This window comes from Symphalangus syndactylus, chromosome 17 (assembly GCF_028878055.3).
Source record: "Symphalangus syndactylus isolate Jambi chromosome 17, NHGRI_mSymSyn1-v2.1_pri, whole genome shotgun sequence".
NCBI classification, from domain to species: Eukaryota; Metazoa; Chordata; class Mammalia; order Primates; family Hylobatidae; genus Symphalangus; species Symphalangus syndactylus.
In genome coordinates this window covers 45890410-45906218 of record NC_072439.2, presented here as the reverse complement: position 1 = coordinate 45906218, position 15809 = coordinate 45890410, and the positions used below count along the sequence as shown (strand labels likewise).

Below are 15809 nucleotides of genomic sequence, written 5' to 3'. Positions count from 1 at the left end.
GTTTTTGCTTATTTTAAAAAAGGAAGTAGTAATTGTTGCTGCTGTCAAGTCTCCAGGGCTTTGTGAGAACAAAATGGAACATGAGTTCAAAAGGGAAAAATATATTATTATACAATTTTGCAGGATGAAAGTTGTATAGTATCATATGTGCAGCATTATAGAATATATATGTGTTTGTGTGTGTGTGTTTGTATTTATAAAGCTTATATATGCTGCCTCTGCTGTGCTACTGACTTAGTGTTTCTGTGGTCCATCCCTTCATCCTCCTCTCATTCCTGTGACTCCTGTGATTTACTCAGGCATGCCTATGACTTTAGGTAACACAGTCTGGTGACTTCTAAACCTATATTGTCAACTTTAACCTCTCTCATATCAAATTCTGGAGTGCTAGCATTCTACTGGACGTGTCCACATGTATGTTACATGGTATTTTAAAATCACTATTTCTAAAACTGAAATCCCATTTGGGTACCATCAGGCTTCTACTGCATTTCCTTTCATTATGTCTCTGTAGCTGGAAACATTGGAGTCAATCGGATTCCTTTTGCCTCCTTTCTTCTACCTTTTGCGTGTGATTTATTAGTGACCAAGTTCTTTATATTCTACTTTCTTTTTTTTTTTTTTTTTTGAGATGGAGTCTTGCTCTGTCACCCAGGCTGGAGTGCAGTAGGGTGATCTCGGCTCACTGCAAGCTCCACCTCCTGGGTTCACACCATTCTCCTGCCTCAGCCTCCCGAGTAGCTGGGGCTACAGGCGCCCGCCACCACACCCGGCTAAATTTTTTGTACTTTTAGTAGAGACAGAGTTTCACCGTGTTAGCCAGGATGGTCTCAATCTCCTGACCTCGTGATCCGCCCGCCTCGGCCTCCCAAAAGTGCTGGGATTACAGGCATGAGCCACTGCGCCCAGCCTAGATTCTACTTTCTACATATATCCTGAATCCTACCCCTCCTGTTTATTCTGATGCCACTTACAGAGTTTAGGCCCTCATCAAGTCCTTCCTGGACTTGGACATAATGAATTATTGAAAACATGTTTTTAAGGGGGAACAATACGTTTAAATATTTTAGGGCGAGGTAAGGGTTGGAAGCAAACGGTGTTCTGTGGACAGTGAACTGAAAATTATGATACAGTCATGACTTACACTTCCTCTATGTACTCTCTCTGTCACATTCAGGAAACTTAAAAATCTTCATCTGTGTCCTGGGCTTCTGGGCTGGGGCACCAGGTGAGGAGACCATCCTGAGGCTATGGTAAATCAAGCTGGGTTTTCTCCCTCCCATGGGCATTCCACACTGCATCTTACTCCATTATAGGTGGGAGGCTCATGCAAGTCCGTTTTTAAACATTTGTGCAATGAACTTAGTTAGTCAGGATGAAAAAAAAAAAAGAATATTACTGTTCTTATCCCTATAGCATAAGCAGAATGGGGCTTCTGCTGGCTTTGTTCATGCTGGAGGGTCCCTCCTTCCTGCAAGCCATCCCATCTCCATAGAGGTAGCAAAACAGGAAGACAATGGGCTGGGAGGAGAAGTTGAATAGGGTAAGTGGTCCTGTCCTGAATTGTGACCCTGCGTGAGTGAATGAGCTTCAAGTTTAAACTGGATGGAGTCCTCATAGCACGCCGTCTACCACCCTGTGGGGTGGAGGATGGTCCTGCTGTGTGGGTCTCCTTAAGCACTTCATTAAGCACCCCAATCCAAATTATCCATCTACCTCAGAGTTCCCTTGGACCTTCCCTCATCAACATGCCTGAAAAGCAGTGCAAACACTAATAGCTCAGTATCACCATTACTAGTCTAGTCAAAGCCAAAGAAAGTCAATTTGATTTGGGAAAGGTAGTTTAGGGATGTCAAAATATGATGTTTAAAATATGTGAAATATAACCTGTAGAAGCTAATAATTACCAAATTGCCAGACTTCTCAAGCAGTCTGTTTCCAGTTTTCTTCTTTCTTGAAGCAACTACTCCACATGGCCACTAGAGAAATTCTTTTCGAAATGCAGATTGATCAATTTTTTTGATAGTTTCCCTTCACCTGCAGTTTCCTTCACCATGTTTTCAACCATAGTGATGTACATTTTTACTAATATTCAAATGTGAGCTGTTCTTTTAGGTTCTTCATTCTTTTACCTTGAGGCCAATCTTTGTCATTTCATCTGAAAACAGAACAAAATTAAAAAATAAGTGAACAAAATATAGCCTCTCATCTCTGTTCACAAATCTAACTCCAAAAGCAATAATGAATAATATAGACATTTAATAAAATTCTTCTGTGTATACCAAACAACAAAACAGCCTAAGAATCTTCTTTGAGCATCTTATCTCTAAAGTTTCATCTTGTAAGGCAGCTGCTACACATTTCCAAATTCCTTTTCTCTTGCTGTAAGAGCTCTATCTCTTTGGGCCGCATCCTTGAACCTCTCTGTGGGTCTGAGCATCATTTGTGTATCACTGTAATCCTTTCTCCATTTCTCTCGTTTGCATCCCCATCTATCATCCTGCTCTGCAAGACAAAGGATGCTGCTGAAGTTCTACCTGCCTGAAAAGAGGAGAAGCATAATAAATATTTATAATTTAATTTCAGTTTGCTTTTATCTATTAAATTAAAATGAAGTAATGTAGTTTGTGAATGATTCACTTCTGTATAAATTAGAATGAATTAAAAGTTAACACTAGATGAAATCATTCTCAATTAGATTTTGCATGCTTCCTTGAGGAAACAAAAAATTTTGGAGCTAAGAGGAATGTTGTGGAATCTCCTCCACAGCCTGTCTTATCTGTAATAGAGCCTGGAGAGAAACTATTGCATTGATTGTAGCAAAAGTTTCAGATTACTCTTATGCTTTTGAGTTATGAATGTTGAGTGGGAATGTTGAAGTTTCTTTTTGGCAACAAGAGAGTTTCTTTTTTCTAAAGCTTTGAACAACTATCCCAAGTCTGACTTCATTACCTTGGGTTAGGTACCTGTTCCTGAACTGATTACTGTGCACAGGGATAGGTGATGCCCTGATTGGTCAGGTCTGTGTCACATGACCAATTGTAACAGAGAGGAAGTCAAGGGTTGAGAGTGGGGAGGGATCATTTCTCAGTGGCAAATAGGGAGTTTTTTGTTTGTTTGTTTCTTTTGTTTTGTTTTAAACCAAGAGAATAAATTGATAATGGTGATGGAAACAGCAGGTGTCTCATTAAGTTGGCCTGCAGGGTCCTGCCTCATCCAGTTCCCCAGCCCCATCCAGCAATGTCTGCTGTTCACTCACTGCACTATGTGATGCCCTTTCGTATCTCTGCTTTTTCACAAGCTTTTCCTATGTCTGGTATGCTTTTCCCTCTTTTCTCTACCTGGTAAACTCCTGATCAAATTGCATCTACTTTTTGAGGCTTCTCTTCAGATTCTGTTAGCTACTTTCCCCCCTGACCCATTAACACTTTGTACCTACCTCTCTGAGAGCATTTCTTTCATTGTATCGCATTAGGTGTCCCTTCTTCTATTATACGAGTGTCTCAAAGTCTGTGTGTTCTCCATGTCTGTGTATTCTCAGTAATGGACTCAGACCAGGTGATTACATTAGCATTATGTAAAATTGTGGGCCTAGAAAGGCGGAGAATTTGGATTAATTTTACAATTTCTGTTTCATCATGGTTGTGATTCCCAACTAAGTTTCTGCTGCCTTGCTTCCCTGGGAATGTTTGGAAGTGTGTGGGAGTACTTTGGGTTGTTGCAAAGCCTGGGCATTGGGTGCCACTGACATTTGTTGGCCAGGGACCCAGGAGTGCTAAATGTTTTACAGTACATGGGACAATCCTGCACAAAGAAGGATTGTCCTCTCTAAATGCCAGTTCTTCCATTGAAAACTACTTATCTAGACTGAAGCGTAGGAAAGAGGAGAGTAATTTGATCACAATACAAACTACATGTCTATCTCTCATCAATCTTCTTTGCATACACTATGAATAGGAAAGCCTATGCTCAGTTAGCAGATTGCTTGAATGATAGGTTTTTAAACCTAAGTGCATTTCTATCCTTATCTGTTTCCCCATATAATCTGGGTCTTGAGGTTGGAGTACAAGGCTAAAACATGCGGAAGTTCAGGATAAAAGTTTCTCCTCTCTTAAGTAAACTTCCCTTGGCTAGGCTTTCTCTAAGCCTGGGGAGGAAATGGCAATTAAGTTCTATGTATTCTTTTTTTCAATATCTATGGTGAGATAATTTGATCTTAATGCCTCTTCCACTGCACAGAAGGCTGAGAGTGACTAATTTAAATGATCTTTTAAAAATCTATTTATAGCAAACCTTCTGGCTGAAGAAACCAATGTGGAGGGTGGCACATAGATTTAAATCCAGTTTTCTGTCATGAGGTGTCAGAAAAGCTAAATAGTTCTAGTGTGGTTGTTTAGGTCCTATTCTAGGAAGCACATTTTTTGTTCATTGTTGACACTGATGTTGCTGTGTTATCTAGAATATAGGAATTGTGTAGAGAAAACTACACAAGTAAGGTTTTTTGATTCTTTGCTTCAAAGGTGACATTTTTGAAAAAAGATTCCTGAAACATAAGTTCAGTAATTCATGTGTGATTTTATTGTCCTGTGTTATTATATATAGCATAAAGCCTTTTTGAAAAATAATTTACCAAGAGTCTGAAACTCGGTATTTATCAGCTGCTACTGATAAACTTGATAAAATTTTTTGAAAGATGTTACATGTAAAAGATACTTTATAAAATCAAATTCTAGTCTATTCTTAGTATATGTTTGTTTCTTTTTTAGATACTCCCAGAAGCATAAAAGCATCCACTGCTACAGCTGAACAGTTTTTTCAGAAGCTGAGAAATAAACATGAATTTACTATTTTGGTGACCCTAAAACAGACCCACTTAAATTCAGGAGTTATTCTCTCAATTCACCACTTGGATCACAGGTAAATGTGGTTGCTGGAGTTTCCTGTGTTTTCATTATATGTGGTTAAATGAATATATTAAAGAGAAGTAAACAAAAGCTTTCTTCTCTTGTATATCTCTTTATGATTTGGGAAGCTGAGGTGGGCAAATCATGAGGTCAGGGGTTCAAGACCAGCCTGACCAATATGGTGAAACCCTATCTCTACTAAAAATACAAAAATTAGTTGGGCGTGGTGGCGTGCGCCTGTAGTCCCAGCTACTCAAGTGGCTGAGGCAAGAAAATTGATTGAACCCAGGAGCTGGAGGTTGCAGCGAGCCAAGATCATGCCATTGCACTCCAGCCTGGGTAACAGAGTGAGACTCCGTCTCAACAACAACACAAAGATTGGTTTAAGATATAATGGTTTTGTTACATTATACAAAAATCACAAACACAGGTAATTGAAAGTAATTGCCTAAAAGCGAAAGGAGCTGCTGCTTTTCAGGTTAATAAGAAGTTGCTATACCTAAAACAGATTTATTAATTACTGAATTCCTCAAGAGGTATATTTCTCAATTTTAAAGCCAAACATACTTCTTAATTTGTGAATAGTTATCCACAAAAGTATTATATTCTATTGCTTTGTAAAATTGTCTGGGTTTAGAGTTTAATGGTCATATAATTGTAATCATTGATAGATAACTTCCTTTTTTACCTCATAGTTTGCAGCAGTTACAGCTGTCTTCTTGGACATGCATTGTATAAAAATGGTGTCTACTATCTTCCAGCTTTTGTCATATGTGAGACAGGATTAGGAGCTCTGGATGGGGGGAAAGGAGGAAGAAGAAGAAAGTCATTCATGATACTTGACATATACATAAATTGCTATGAAGTAATACCAAATAGTTTAAGATGATTCCTTCTAGAAAGAATAACCACAGTTCTGGGAATGAAAGTCCACCACTTACTATCTGTGGACATTGGGAAAGTCACATAAGATCTGTATCTCAATTTCCTCATCTGTAAATTGAGGATAATAGTACTGCTTCATAAGTTGTTGTGAAGATTAAAGAGTTTATACATATGAAATGCTTTACCTATATAAAAACTTTAATGATCCTGTCCAAGCATGGGTATAAATCTCTTTATTTGGTTTCTCTTATCGCAGATGAGGCAGTCTGGGACTTTGCACATCTTTACTAAATACTAAAGAGCAAACACAAGAAAATCTATGTGGAGAACAAAATATAGCAAGGCTGACTTAGTGAGGAAGGTTCCTAGGGACATACTATCTAGCTTGCTCTTGGGGCTTGAGGCCCCATTTAATTACATCTTTAGCTCCAAAGGATAATTTCCCAGGCCCTTCACTTGGGTTTCTTTCCTCCCAGGTTCTGGCCTGTTTTTGAGGGGAGGGTGCCATCCTAACACTCACCTGGTAACTGGCTTACAACTTTCAGGGAAGAGCAAGAAAGGGAGCAATCCCATCTTCAAGGGTTCACTGGGGCTATTCCCTTCAGTCTGTTTTTGGTTGCAGGGACAGGCCTTGTCTTCATGTGGCTGAGATCCAGTGAGCTCCTTGTTTATAGCAGTGTGTCTCTGCCCATGTCCATTGAGCTTTCAGGCAACAAGATTCACATGTAATAAAGGAAGACTGTTCATTTGCAGAACAACCTGTTGTATTTCTGATTACCTCTACATGCTAGGAGAATTTCCCCTTAATTTTGCACATTAGATTTTTCTTCCCTGTGACTTTCTCCCACTTCCCTGTTTGTAGAGACATAGAACTCACCCAGCCTTCTTCCGGATGACATCCCTTACATAGATGATGGCCACTGCTACCTCCTTTCTTACTGCTCCTGTCTCTGGGCTAACTGGTGCTAGGGCCCTCCATCTGCTCCTCCTGAGGCTTGTTGGGCAGCATTTCAATGGGTCTGTTTCCCTCAACTGTGAGTCCTAGATGGTCAATGTTTGTATTAGTTCCCAGGGTTGAACACCTTAACTGTACACACTCTGGCCAGCACAGACTTCTTGCAATCTGCAAACTTTTTCCACCTAGTACTTCTTAAAATAGTTTGATGTTTTTTTAAGCACCTTAAACATTTTAAAGATATGGGCAACTGAAATACCTGACCTTCATCAGGTGGTTTGCTGTCAGGCAAATCCTTTCTTACTCTTCCTGTGAGGTAGATTTATTAAAGTTATAGGCAGGGCTTTAAATGGATTTATTTCAATTGAAAATAATTTTTTTTTAGATTATAGAAATATGTTTTCATGTAGAAAAAATTTGGAAAACTGACAGAAAGAAATAGGAAAATTGATACAATCATATTACCAAGACTAATGTTGAAATTCTGTCATATTTTAATCCAGTCCTTTTGTCTATGTGTATTGATATGCCTATTTTGTTTAATCAACCCCTTACTTTTGGGTATTCAACTCATTTACTTTGTAAATTTTAATAAATAATAATATGATGAATATTTCTTATACATAAGTATTTGTGCTCAGCTATTAGGTTTTCTAGTTATACCTTTAGAATTTTTATTATTTCTGAAATTTCTTGTTTTACTTATTCATTCTATGGTTGTATCATCTGTCAATGTCATGGCATTTATCTATGAAATTATAAATTATGTAGATATTATCTAGATATGTTATTATTTAACAAATATCATATTTGAGATATAGTATATCTTTCTATGATGTGGAAAATAATTTAGATTTGTAAGGCACTTTCATTTGCTGAGTAAGCTAACAGTTATTAAAGACTTACCATGTGCCAGGCACTGTGCTCCATGCGTTACACGTGATTAGTTCATTTATCATCAGTATTCAAGAGTGATTAAGAGTGTAGACCTGGAGATGGACAGCATACATTCCAGTCATAGCTCTGCCACTCGTTGGTTTTGGGACTTTGTAAAAATTACTTAATTGTTCTGTACTTCAATTGTCCCCCTCTGTAAATCCATATAGAGTGCTTGAAAATACTAGCTATAAAAATTCACAAGTCTCCCATAATCATACAAGATCAGCACTCTTATTTTCATTTCAAAGATAAGAAAAACAAGCCTTAGAGATAAGTTCTTAAAGGTTCCATGGGAATAAATGGGAGTAGGTTTTTCCCTCAGTGTGATTATAAAGCCCACCTGCTGCACCTCTGTGCTATCCTGTCTCTCCGTGTCTATGGGAGATCGTTAAACTAGGTTCTTTATTGTCTTTTTTTCCAGCATCATTTAACTAGTTACTGACAGAGCCAGAACCCAAACCCACTTTTTGTTATTGAGTCTTTTTACTAATGCACTGTGATATTGCCTTCTATCATCTCAACAGACCTTCTGTTATGGCTTGTATTGGATTTTTTCCTGTTCTTCTTGCTGAAGCTGTCTTTCTTTAGTTATCTTGCTTTTCCTCACTTATCTATTTAGTTTCATCATTGCCTGAACACTTATTTCATTATTTTCTGCTTTCTTTCACAAAAATTTTAAGGTGGCTTATAGAAATATCTACAGGACAAGATAAAATGAAACATATACAAATCAGAGCAAACAAAAGGACAAAAACCTAGTTAAATAATCAGGATAATTCAACCATTCTTGGCACTGAAACCAGACACATATTTCTCATATGGCCTTTTGTGGTCAAGGTAGTAAGTGTCCTTAGAGAACAAGTTCAGGGGACTTTATGTTAGCTGGTCACTTCAAAAAAAGCAGATCTACAGTGATGTTGATAACATACATGTAGGTATGAAGGTCTTTGAAGCAACACTGCCCCCTTTGGAGATACTTTCTTGGTAATATGCAAGACAGTCATATACAACCAAGTTTTCCTGCTCAATATGCCAGTGGAGCCTTCTATATGAAGGCCTGGTAAGTAGACTCTGTCCTTCACGCCACATTGCATATAAATTTCTTTTCTCAATGTAACTCAGTCACTTCCAACTGACAGTGATTAGGTGCAGGTCCAGCTCTTCAATGGGTGCATTCTAGTTCACCATAGTAAGAACTCTTCTGCATGCCCTGCTGAAGGATGTTCATTTTTCCAGTTTTTTTGGGGGGGAAGATGGGGTGGCAGTGGCATTGTGACACTTCTTCTGAGCACATATTCTTGCCTGCCTGGGAGAAAGCACAAGAGCAAGAGCTTGAGCAAGAGCAAGAGCTTGAGCTATCCCTCTGTGAATTCAGACTCTGTGAGTTAGACCAGAAAGTCCCCTCTATACAATAAACATGAAATGAATGTTAATATTATTATTAGAGGTGATGTGAGACTGGCTCTCTCTTCCTTATGTCTGTTCCTGACTCCAGTGTTATCTCCATTTGGGCTATTTGCAGTGAACACCTAGCTTATTGGGAAGCCTGCTCTGAAGCCTAATTAAAGAGGGAGAAGGTAGGAAGTGATGGAGACTGTGGGAATGGTAGCTCCAGCACTCATGGTGATGGAATAAAGTGATAGGAATATAAATACTAGCCAGGCACAGTGACCCCTCTGCTCAGCATCTGTGTGTCACCCTTTTCCTTTTTCTCTGCTTGTTCAAATCCTGCACGTACTTCAGAACTGCGCTTATATCTCCAGGAAACTTTCACTGACCTTTCCAATTTACATCAATTTCTTCCTACATCAGTTTCCAATGTATTTAAAAAAATTGTGCCAGTTTTTTGGCATTCTAACATATAATGTCTTTCTTTTTTTTACTTTTAGTTCTGGGATACATGTGCAGAACGTGTAGGTTTGTTGCATAAGTATACATGTGCAATGGTGGTTTGCTGCACCTGTCAACCCATCATCTAGGTTTTAAGCCCTGCAAGCATTAGGTATTTGTCCTAATGCTCTCCCTCCCCTTCCCCCTGACCCCTTGCGAGGTCTAGTGTGTGATGTTTCCCTCCCTGTGTTCATATGTTCTCAGTGTTCAGCTTTCACTTATGAGTGAGAACATGTGGTGTTTGGTTTTCTTTTGCTGTGTTAGTTTGCTGAGAATGATGGCTTTCAGCTTCATCCATGTCCCTGCAAAAGACATGAACTCATTCTCTTTTATGGCCACATGTATTTCATTGTTATTTAAATATTTTATGTGTATACATGTGTGTTAATTGCATGAGACATTAAAATATCATTTACTGCTTTTGATTATAGTTGTAACAAATACATAATTTAACTTTTAAAAATCTAAATTGTAGCTTTCTTAAAAAATTGGTAATACATCCCAAGGTTCAAAATGTAAAAGACACTCCATTCCTGTCCCCTGCGACCCAGTTTCTATCCCTGATGGCAGCCACTATTATCATTAAGGCATTTCGAAAACAAAAAAATATGTATAAAGAAGAAAATGAAGCTCATCCAGTCAGTGGTTTGCTGGAGCTGGCTTGCCTACTGGTTTTAGGGGCTGAAATTTTGTGAACCAGTTGACATTAGTAGCTTGAAATAGGCCATGGTATGAGTAATTATTCCATGGAAATCAGCAGATGCTACAAACAGGGCTTTTAAAAATATACTTTTTCAATGAACCTTTATTTTTGTATACTTTTTAAATACTCTGTTTCCGATACAAATGGGCAGATGAACCAATAGCTTAGAATTGTGTCTCTAGAGAACAGAGGGCCAATTATTAAACATTTACAACTGCCTGTAATTCTGACATTTAGCGATAACCCCATTAATGCTGTGGAATGCAACTTTCTCATCCTTTTCTCAGGTGAATTTGTGTGTTTGTGTAAAATATTTACTAGTTGACAACAATTTTTGATTAGATGTTAAGGTTTTCTGCTGTTAAGGATTGTGCATTAAACTTGCAAACTCCATTAAATCTGTCATGATGTCATACACAGATGCTAAATAAATATTTGGTAGATGAAGAAATGAGTAAAAGATGAAGAGAAAGGTTATTATATCAGGAATCATAAATGGCATCACTAAGTTTTCATCAAGCTAGAGTGGTAGGATTTGGAGAATGTTCAAATTGCTATATTGATGCAGGGTGCCTAAGCCATCCTGAAATGTCCTTATCTCTACCATGAGGAATTCACTAACTGGCAGCCACTGCCTCAAAACAGCTGTAAGTCAAGTTCTTAGAGAATAATGACAACTATAATAAGCTATATGGCAACATCTCAGCCGCGGTGTTAATGCTGGATATCTAATCACACAATTTTGTTGGTTTGGACATACAGACTAATGGGCATGCTCTGGATTCTAGGGTATCTGAAGTGAACTAAAAGCAAGATGAAAGTAGGAAGGGCAGATGATCACACTGTTGCAGAATTAAGAAGAGGCCTTCAGTCAAACCTTGGCACTGAAACATAGCTTCAAACCAAGTGGCATAATTATGAAACTCCCAGGAACCCCATTAGCAGTGCCCTGGTGTGCCATGAGCAAAGGTTCGTTTGTCCTCCCAACCTGAGATGCTGGTTTCAAATGGTGTTCCTTAAATAGAGGCTGATATTAAAAATTAAGCCACAAACTTCATGTGAGCACAGCGTAAAAAGAGTTTTGGCTCTTCAGTCATTTCAGTATGTTCACCATCAGCAGCATAACCTAAAAAAAAAAACAGACAATAATATATGGCACTTTTTGGAAAGAGTTAAGACACTCAGGCTGATTAAAGGAGTTCTCTCATTATTTTAGTTTTCTGACTATTGTGTTTCGAAAGGTAAATAGAGAATAGAGAAATATTTTTAAGATATTGATTCACTTATCCATTTATACAGGAAACATAGAAGAGAAATATGAAAAATATAAAGGATTGTTGAAAAGCAAAAGTATATTTATCAGTAAAAATAAAAGAAATTTATTGAAAGTTCCAAAGAAACTGTTTCCTTCTTCCATGTTTTACAAAACTGCAGTTTCTTCAGGATAAATAAAATCCTTTTGTTATCCTTAGTGTGATTTGGTGTAGTTGCCTAGATTCTGTTCTGTGGTTTATAATATTTCTTCTTTATTTAAAATAATCTTGGACTTTAGATATATAAATTGGTTCCAAGGGGTTCATTAGGAATTTTGCTGATATCCAAGCATTATTTATGCTTCTGACTTTGAATGCTTTGCAGATAGCATACATGGAGATAATTTGTGGCAGTAGCTTTGCAAATAAATACAAAACTGTCCTGTAGTTTGTCATCATCTTCTGTGTTAATAAACTTCTGGTGAAATAAATGAGATTTTTCTGTCCTCTTAATATTAATTATACATTCTGGGTGAGTAAAAATGTATTTATGTATGAGGCTGAAAAAATGTGTCTTCATGTTTGTGAGTGCTTGTCATGTATTAAGCCATTTCTCTTTCTTGACATTAGTAAGTAAAAATTAAACTTGCTGGCAATATTTGCTTGGCTTAATGGTTCTGAACTAAAAAAAGCCTTTGTTTATTATGGATGAAATTAATAGACTGACATAAAAGCTACTAAACTCATTACTTTCTGCTTGTACTTTATTTAATAAATAACTTTAAAGATAATAGGATTTATAAATTAAAATTTCAAACTCCAATTTCTACATAATTAAAAAACTTTACTTAGATTTTATTTTCTTGAGGTGTTTCTATATCATTGTTTGTCTCTCACAAAATTGCATCTCTGTTGTGTATTTTAATACCTCCCTTATTATTAGGAAAGTTGCAATATATATTCTAATGTAGCCAAGCATACATATATCACTACCAAGTAGGCATGGTCAAGTGCTCATCAAAGAAAGTAAATTAAAGCAAGCAAATGGAATTTCTCATCATAATTCTTGTATAGGTGATGTGATGGACAGAAATACACATTTTAACACACAGAGGTTATCCCATAGAGCACAAATCCCCCGTTTCACACTAAAGAAGCGAGGCATTTTTTTTTCCCTTCCTGTCAGCAGTCCACTCTTTCTGCAGGGTCAAAGAATGAATCAGTTGACTGCTGCCGCCGCAGCCCATAGACTAACCAGCCCATATTCACTTTCATTACACATTTTGGGTATTTTTCTCCTAGATGGGGATGCAGAGGACCAAGGATATTTCTAGGCAACCATCCTATTCTGACCATATCCAGTTATCACGCCCTAAATATCTTAGGCCATTGCAAGACCCTTCTGTGTCATCCATCGGGTAGCTCCTTCACATCTACTCTCTTTACTCCCTGTGGACAGAGTACTGGAATTTTGGTGGTTGTGTAAGCAACTGTCATTAAGGAGCAAGCAAACTGTATTTTGGAAACCAACTTGGTGCTCCTGCTTGCAGTTTTTCATACTTCCCGTTTCGGTGTTGCCATATCATCTCTTTATAAATGGCAGGAAAGGTGAATTGTTCATTAGAAATAATTGGCCCATGTAACTTTTAATGATCAGTCTGCTACTTTTTTAAGGTTATTTTTTTCTTTTCAGCATTAAAAAATATTTCTAATGATTAAAAACTTTTCTAACTTTTTCTTCACTTGGGAATAAAAACTTTTGAGATTATAATTTTAGTTCTTTCTTGTTTTGGCTTTGCTAAGAACTTTGGACTTTATTATTTTCCCTTTTGCCATTTTTGAAAATGTTGATGTCTAAATTTTAGGAGTCTATAGCTTTTCCTGATTTTCTTTAAGACAGAAGCTTATCATATCTCGATGATTTACTATCTAATATCATGTTTCACAGAGATGTCGTTAATGAACGGATATTTTTTTTTGAGTCATTGGTCCAGAATTCTTTGTGTGTGCGTGTGTGTGTGTGTGTGTGTGTGTGTGTGTGTAAAGAGCAAAATCCATCAAATGTATAAATTCCTATTAAATATAATGTTTTAGACAGGAATATTTTGTTATTTTTTCTTGTAAATGATACCTTATAATTAAATGCAGTGCCATTAGAGGTTCTGACTTTGCTGAGCACTTAATTTTTTTCTTTAAGAGGATTTTTGCATTTCAAACGTTGCTTCTTTATATGAGTTTATTATTTGGTTGTTATGTCACTTAATGTCTTCCTCGTAGATTTTTTTCTTTGTTTGAAATGGTTTTTCCTATCTTGAGATCAGGTAGTCTTGCTTTGTAAAAATACAATTTTTTTATGGTTTCCCTATCTTACTCTTGAACCCATCTATAACTTATTTTAGTGTACTTAAGAATTGAGGCTCTAAACATTTTTTCAAACAGATAATTAATTATCCCAACACCATTTATGTAACTCTCCCCCTCCCTCATTTGAAATATAATCTTATATTTTATATTAAAATCATTTCTGGGCTGTCTCCTCCGTTTCATTAGTCTATTTTTATACCAGTAATAAACTTACGTACGTAATTTTTCATATTGTAGTTTTTTAATGTATGCATTTAAAAAATGCAAATGCAAAAAATTACTACTGAAATGTAGTATACTGTTGTATTTATGGATGATATTCAAAATGTATAGTAATCAGTATGTCACGGGCACTAAACAACCAAAGCATGAAAGTGACAAATCCAGTATGGCTATTTCTATATGCACTGTGTGTATGTACTTATAGATTTTATGATATTGGATAGATATATAGATATAGATTCAAGTATAGATTTTAATATGTGTACAATTACACACACCAAATATAGGTGAATATTTATGAAATATGTACGTGTATGGGTAATTTTCTACATACTATGTATATGAAATACATATTTCATAACAAATTTTAATATGTTGCATTCTCATCAGCAGAGTGCCTACTTACCTACTTTCTTCAGCAATGATTAAAAAGTTTGCCCATTCAGAAGGTGAGAAGTAACACTTTGTTGATGAGGTGGAATACCTTTTCATATGCTTACTGGCCATGCATATATCTTCTTTTATAAATTGCTTATGTATATACATTGTCAATTTTCCATGTTTTTTTATAAATGAGCTCCACTTAATAAGGATATTAATTCATTATCATCTATATTTTTAATTTCCTTTAAGTTTTTATGGTTTTTTTATGTACTAAATTTCCTTAAATGATGTGCAGTCTAGTCAATACTTTCTGTCTCTAAGGGTGGAATTATGTTAATGACATAGTGAATAAATAATGTTTTTCCTATATATAAAAAAAGAGAAGGCTAATTCAAAAATTCAAGAAAAAGAAAATCTTGTATGAGAAATTCATGGTCCATTATATATAATGAAACAAAATTTACTACAATTTTGGGCAATTATTACATTTAAGAAAACAAATCTATCCTTGATGCTATTTAACATTCTCCTTTGGGTGTTGGAGAGTTTGTGTTACTCTAGTGAGGGAATGATTGTCTCAGCACAATATTTGGTATTGCAATTAATACTACATATAGGCATAAATGCAAATACTGTTGATTAGTTTCCTATTGATCTTTTAATTGTGGGTCTGGAAAGGTATAATAGTACATCTGTGTTTAAATGTCCATCCTGCCTTACGATATTAAACAGATATTCTATTTTAATGCCCTTTAGGGGGCATTAAATTAATGCCCTTTAATGCCTAAGAAAAAAATTGACATTTTGGACTTAGATGTAGGTATCTAAGGTATCTACTTAGATGTAGATATTCAGTGCAATATCTAACACAATGAAGCTGGTGGCCCCAGTGCAATTTTTTCAACAGCTCACTGTTTTCTCACTGATTTGTAATGTCACCTCAAATCTCCATCAATGCTGAAGTCGGTTTCTGGGCCCTGTTTTCTATTCTACTAACCTATTTGTTGATTTCTGCAGAGATACTACAGTATCCTGATTAATATAGTTTTATAAGATTTGATACTTAATAGCTCAAGTCTCTTTGTTCTTCCTGTTAAGAAATTTTTGCTGCATTTGAAACTTCATTCTTGGGAATAACTAGAATCAGTTTAAGTTCTATGAAAAAAATGTCATTGGTATGTATTGAAATTGCATCACATTTATGGGTTAATGTAGTAACATTTTTATATTACTCAGTCTTCTAATCCAGTAATATGGTTTCTCTCTACATTTTTTAATGTCTTCTATTATCTTCTTTGAAATTACTACAT

General features: G+C 36.3%; 1 protein-coding gene across 5 annotated transcripts in view; it reads left to right on the top strand.

The window, feature by feature from the left end:
• The window catches only part of NELL2 (neural EGFL like 2), a 447696-nt gene that overhangs the window by 141326 nt on the left and 290561 nt on the right, over positions 1 to 15809 (top strand). For all 5 annotated transcript variants that reach the window (XM_055246787.2, XM_055246786.2, XM_055246790.2 and 2 more), the window contains one exon: positions 4767 to 4917. In XM_055246787.2, coding sequence (XP_055102762.1) covers positions 4767 to 4917 — 151 coding nt within the window. The remainder of the gene's footprint in view (positions 1 to 4766; positions 4918 to 15809) is intronic.